Source organism: Lipotes vexillifer, unplaced genomic scaffold (assembly GCF_000442215.2).
Source record: "Lipotes vexillifer unplaced genomic scaffold, Lipotes_vexillifer_v1.1 scaffold518, whole genome shotgun sequence".
NCBI classification, from domain to species: domain Eukaryota; kingdom Metazoa; phylum Chordata; class Mammalia; order Artiodactyla; family Lipotidae; genus Lipotes; species Lipotes vexillifer.
The window spans coordinates 880,097-886,167 of record NW_006780945.1 but is presented as its reverse complement, the minus strand read 5'-3'; the positions used below and the strand labels follow the sequence as shown (position 1 = coordinate 886,167).

Here is a 6,071-nt window from a genome sequence, read left to right as displayed (position 1 = left end):
GAAGAGCGGAGCATTAGAGAGTGGGGAGGGGGGCACCAGAGCCCCACAGGCAATGCTGAGAAGCCCCTTAGGGTTGGCCTAGCACAGCTCAAGTTACGAGACAGGAGAACTGAGAAAGATTGACCACTGCTGGGAAGCTGGCCTGAGGCTGGGGGTAGCTGTGTGTGTGGGAGGGGCACAGATTACCAGGGTGAGGGCCGGGTGTCCCCAGAGAAGTCGATTGGCTTGTCCTGCTTCAAGAGCAGAAAGGCAAAGCGGTGGAAGCCGGAGCCTCGGGCAGGGAAGGGGGGCAGGTAGGGACACGTCTCCTGTCCTTCAGCCACCCTGTTGCCCGGGATGTTGGTTCTGGTGGGAGAAAAAGCATCTGTTAATTACCACTCGCGGGAGGTGGCAGCAGGAACATCCCCACCTGTGTGCTCCCTAGAGACTGATATACCTCCCCGGGAAAAGAGACCCTAAAGTGATCTCTACTGTACCATCAAGTAGGAAGTAGAGCTCTGTAAACCCTCGGACGGACTGCAAACTTGTGGAGGGGACAGTAGGGGCTCAGAGGCCAACAAGGGCCCCAGGAACTGTCAAGATGAGAGCTAGGTCAAGCAGCCCGTTTACTGGCCCTGGGGAGCTGTGGGGATGCCACAGCCGTGCACGTGGGAGAGCCATGCGACCTTGGGCTGTTTCTCTCCCCGTTTCCGAAAGCCTCTAGGTTTGTCAGGGAGTGTTTGCCCAGCCTGGCACTGTGATGGCCGCTGCACCTGCCCCAGGTACAGCTCCCCAGAGGGTCCTGTTACACAGGCTGGCAACTGCAGTTGAATAAAAATGCCTGACCTCCTCCCCTTGGCCTGGTGCTCAGAACCAAAGGCCACCGAGAAAACAAGAGGCAGCCCACAGGTACCAGAGGCCTCTCATGGACTCCTTTCCCATTTGATTGTCATAGAGCCCCTCAGGGTGGCTAAGGCATGTGGTGGCATCATCCTAGTCTTACAGGTAAGGAAATGAGTTCAGGGAGACCAGGAGGCCTGTGGGAGAAGCCAAGGCCCACTGCCGCCTGCTTTCCTTCTGCACCTGTCTTCAGCCACTGGATCACAGGGCCCCTGACACCCTCAGGAAGCAGAGGTGATGAACCACCTCCAGGGATGGGAGGCGGTGGTTAATCCATGGTGCAGCCACGAGTGAAATTCAGGTGCAGCTCTTTCCAGGATGCCAGGGCCTCCTGGAATGCTTCTGACCCACTCCCCTACCCCAGGTACTCACACCAGCCAGTGCAAATACTCGGCATCCGGTTCCAGCAGGTGTCCATCTGCACATAAACACACCCCCGACTGCGGGAACTGCCGCCGCTTCCCACCTCCTCCCTTGGAAGGAGCTGGGGCTGGAGCTTTCCATCTGGCCCCTCCCCCATCCCCCCAGGGCTGGAGCTTTCCATCTGGCCCCTCCCCCATCCCCCCAGGGCTGGAGCTTTCCATCTGGCCCCTCCCCCAGCTCCCCAGGGCCCTGGCTCACGGGAGGTGAAGGAGGCAGGAGTCCCAGTGAGCCCCAGACACCTACCCAAGTTGGTGAGCAGCAGTGTCCACATGGAGCCCTCGTCTGCCTCATAGGACACCTCCGGGGCCTGGGCAGCCTGGTGGGGAAAGAACGATGGAGCTGTCACCCCCATCAGGGATGGACAAGCTGTTCTAAACAGACCTTCGTTCTGGAGGTCAGGAGCCTGAGGAACCCTGGAGAAAGAAGAGTCCATTTTGAACCAAATGCCCATGACAGCCCCTTGAGAGGCAGGTGGACAAACAGAGACTTATAGACTTTTATAGAACTCTACAGAGTTGACTATCCAGAGATCTGAACCACTAGAAGGCCAGTGACCAGGGGCTAGGAGGGCACTCTGAAGAGAGGATCAGTCACAGTAGAGTATATGCCAAGACGGAGCTGCTTCTTCTTTCACTTTACGTTCCCTTCTTTGCAATTACTGTGTCATGGTGTTGTTTATCAGAAAATCAAAAAGAGGAGACACAGAACAAGAAAACCCCAGATCAGCCTACACAGATGCCATGCTTGTGTCCTTAACCACCATAAAAACCGCCTCTATAAATGCTTTCAAAAAGGAGTTGTTGTCTGTGGCCCCATGGTGGGATATGTCTGTGTACACAGGGTGGGGAGGGGCACAGGCCAGCAGTTACCTCAGTTGGAGTGACCTCATTGCCGTAGTACACAGGCACCAAGTCGTCCTCGCCTACAGCGTAGGCCACATGCAGGGGGACTCGGGGCACGAAGGTGGCCCCGTGGAACAGGTCTCGATAGAGGCCGTAGTGTTCAGCCAGACGCTGCTTGTGGTAGGGGCCACACGTCCTCTCCCACTCAGCCCTCACTGCCTCCAGTGGGATGCGTGCTGGGAAGGAATGATGCCAGCTGGGATGCAGGGTCAGGGCAGGGACACACCCAGGACCCTTTCCCCTGGGAAGGCTTACCTGTGCGGAGGCGAGCGGCCCGTTCCTCCTCCACATTGGCCCGCAGCGCCTGGAGGACCCGCTTCCGCTCCAACAGCTGTTGGGTCCGGCAGACCTTAGGTGCAGGCAACCCAATGTCAATCTTGTCTTTGGGATCTGGGGAGGGAAGGTGTGTTAGAGAAAGTGGGATCAGGTCTTGGTTAAGCTGCCTGTCCATACCTTTCCTTTCACTGGGCAAGCTCTGCTGCTAAAGCTTACCCTTTATTCCACAAAAGTAAAATATGCTGTGTAGTCAGCTTCACAGACATGAACAGGGTCCAGCTGCTAAGCAAGCTGGATACAACTTGAGACTAATCTCTAAACCAGGTTACATCATCTGTCTCGGTCATGGGAAATCGAGGCGGATGGCCATCCCAATTATAGTTGGGATCACCTTCAAGCCTGTTCACAGCTGGCCATGGACTCGCACCTGTGTACCTGGCAGAATTCAGAGCTGAAGCTAGAAGGAAAGAAGCACTTCTCACACTTTAGTGCACAAAACCACACAAGTCACCTGGGAAACTTGTTTAAATTCAGATCCTGAATCAGCAAGTTAGCGTGGGGCCTGAGACTCTGCATTCCTAACAAGCTCCTAGGTAATGCCCATGCTGCTGTTCCCAGAACACACTCTGAGGAGCAAGACCCTAGAAAACTTTCAATCCAGCACCCTTTCCCATTTACGTTAGATTATGACAATAAGAAAGAGACACTGAGCCCACATCAGGAGTGACATTAGTCTAAGAATTCCGATTAACTATATCCTTTAATCCTCACAACGATCTTGTGACACAGACACAATCTTTTTATTTTATAGTTGAGGAAACGGAACCTCAGGAAGTCACTCCCAAGAGATTGACTTGGGTTTAAGTAAGATTCCACATGTGTGCCCTTAACCATCATTAAAATGCTTTCATAAACGCGTTCCAAAGAACAAACTCCTTAAGCGTAGTCAGTCTCTCAGGAGCAGGGTTCCTGAGTCACCTTGCCCACGGCTTTCAATTTAATTCAGCAAAGTATTGCACACCTACGTGCCAAGCACTGTGCGGGTGCAAGGATCCAATGGTGGTCAAGACAGGCAGGATCCCCACCCTTAGGTAACTCATAAACTGGTAGAAAGGCAGCGAAAAGAGTCAGGATACGGTGTGGCCAAGGCTACATGAACAGTATTGTAGGGGCAGAGAGGGGCGTTCTAACCCGGAACTGGGTCGTGGGGAGCTCGTCAGGAAAGGGCTTTAGGTGTAGAAATATCCAAGGTGGAACTCTAATAATGAGAGAAGGGAATGTTCCAAAGTAGGGGGACCGAAAGGTGTGAAAAATCCTGGTGGGACTAAATCGCCACCGGTGCGCACGGGAACGCTGGCAGGCCCCCTCCCCCAAGCTCGGGGAGGACGCCGGCGGGGCCCCCCCGAGTCCCAAGGCGGCGGGGTCACCGCCCAGCTCCGGTCGCCCCGCACCTGACTCCTCTCCGAAATGCTCCCGGTAGGTCCGCCACCAGTGCGGGTCCCGCGCCTCCTGCTCCGCCCGGCGCCGATAGCGGTCGAAGCTGCGGTACTTCTTCAGCCGCTCCAGGTTGCTCACGTCGATGACCTCGTTGGGCATCGGCCCGAGAGGAGCGGTCCGGCGGCTCAGGGAGGCTGCGGGCAGAGAGCGGGACGTCAGGCCGGCCCCGGCCCGGCCCCACGGAGGTCGGGGGCGGGAGCTGGCTCGATCACCAGGGTTCGGCTATACGGAGACCTCCAAGAGCCCTCACCTGAGGTGCTGAAGCCCCGCCACCTCTGACTCCCGTACAGCGCGACTCGCCACCAGGTCGCCGCCATCTTCCCTCAGGCCACCGTCGCCGCCGCGGCTCCTAAAATCCGGAAGAGGCGGCCGCAGCAGCGCCGGAGCGCACGGCGGAAGCCCCGCCCTCAGGCCCCGCCCCAGCATCATAGGAGCCTCGCCCCCTCCTAGGCCCTGGAGTCTTACTTCCTGGGATCCCCGAGCTCCTCCCTCCGGGAGGTGGCTGCGGACCTCGGGCGCCCCGGCTCCGGAAGTGACCGGTGAACGGCGAGGCGGAGCTGCGAGCGGTCCGGACCCCTTCCCGCGTCCAACCACCAGGGGGCGGCACAGACTGGGGACGGTCGGGCCGGGCCCGCAGCCACCTCGGCTGAACGCGGTAGGTACTTTGCGGGCCTCTGGGTACTGCTCTCTCTCAAGGGTCACCCAGTCCCTGAAGGCGGCGTCCTGAGCACCCCTGGCAGCACGGGCAGGGGAAGGGGTTGCGAGCAGGGATTCAGGAGTCCTCCTACTTGGGTTCGGATTCCAGATTGTGACCTTGCTGTCGCCCTTGCAGTTTCCTCATTTGGAAAAAAAAAGCACGTAGTAATAGTGCTTACCTCATAGGATTGTTAGAAGGATTAAATGTGAATTAACATATATAAAGCACTTAACTCTGGCATATGTGTTAGCTTTTGATCACCTCCAAGTTTTTGCCTTTGCCTAAACCTTTTCAGAGTTGTGTTGTTTTTGGGATTCAGTTCTAACAAGATGAAACTTGGTACCCCTGGTGATCTGGACCCGCTTCTGCTCTGGTCCCTCTGTCCTGGAATTCAAGCTTCCGTGACACCAACCCTTTGTAACCCAGCAAAGGGCTCTTGTGCCTGTGATGCAGAAAGCCAGACTCTTGACACTGGATTTGCAGCAGAGTAGATTTATTGCAGGGCACCAAGCAAGGGAGTGGGAGACAAACCTCAGATCCACCCCAACTTGGTCTTTGAGTTTTGTTTTGTGGGGTTTTTTTTAGGGGAGGAAAAAGGAAGCTGGGGTTAATCATCATTTTTTGACTTTTTTTTTTTAATATGGACCACTTTTAAAGTCTTTATTGAATTTGTTACAATATTGCTTCTGTTTCATGTTTTGGTTTTTGACTGCAAGGCATTTGGGATCTTAGCTCCCTGACCAGGGATGGAACCTGCACCCCCTGCATTGGAAGGCGAAGTCTTAACCACTGGACCACCAGGGAAGTCCCTACATTTCTTAATCAAAGTTTTGGGAATCAGGATGTTTCTGGTTTATGACTCTCTGGCCAGGTGGCCCATGGCTTGGGGGTCTGTGAGCTCATCTTGCCCTGGAGAAATGGCCTGAGTTTGCACATGAATGGCGATATCTGTAATAATAGCAATTTTAGTACATTAACGATGTTATCAACAGCAGCAGTTTTAGTCATCTGACTCTGGTTGATTACTGTTCAGTTAGCACAGGATTGAGATCAGAGGGGATAAGAAAGGGAATAAAGTTTTGGATAGAGAGACTAATCATAAACTCGGTAAGGGAACATGGTTTTACAGGGACTCGGTTTCACATTTTTCACTTACTCAGCACTTTTCTCCCTCTGGCACCGGACCTTTGCACATGCTGTTACTTCTGCCTTGCACTCCTTACCTTTCCCCCTGTTGCTTGGCTACCTCCTAGACCCCGTGAAGTGGTCCCTCCAGGAAGCCTTCCCTGATGTCTCAACCAGGGCTGCTGACCCATTCAGTTGCTCTGGTACTAGCAGAAGCTTGACCCTCACATTTACACTGAAATGGCATGGGGGGGGGGTCTCAATTCAGCAGG

At 54.9% G+C, this 6,071-nt stretch overlaps 1 protein-coding gene across 1 annotated transcript in view; it reads right to left on the bottom strand.

The window, feature by feature from the left end:
* The window catches only part of MRPL38 (mitochondrial ribosomal protein L38), a 5,108-nt gene extending 779 nt beyond the window's left edge, over nucleotides 1-4,329 (bottom strand). Inside the window, exons 1-7 of the mRNA XM_007454330.1 lie at nucleotides 4,228-4,329; nucleotides 3,932-4,111; nucleotides 2,460-2,594; nucleotides 2,172-2,380; nucleotides 1,546-1,618; nucleotides 1,252-1,297; nucleotides 187-345 (exon numbers count right to left, since the gene is read on the bottom strand). Coding sequence (XP_007454392.1) covers nucleotides 187-345; nucleotides 1,252-1,297; nucleotides 1,546-1,618; nucleotides 2,172-2,380; nucleotides 2,460-2,594; nucleotides 3,932-4,111; nucleotides 4,228-4,294 — 869 coding nt within the window. The 5' untranslated portion in view covers nucleotides 4,295-4,329. The remainder of the gene's footprint in view (nucleotides 1-186; nucleotides 346-1,251; nucleotides 1,298-1,545; nucleotides 1,619-2,171; nucleotides 2,381-2,459; nucleotides 2,595-3,931; nucleotides 4,112-4,227) is intronic.
* Between the last annotated feature and the right edge of the window lie 1,742 nt (nucleotides 4,330-6,071).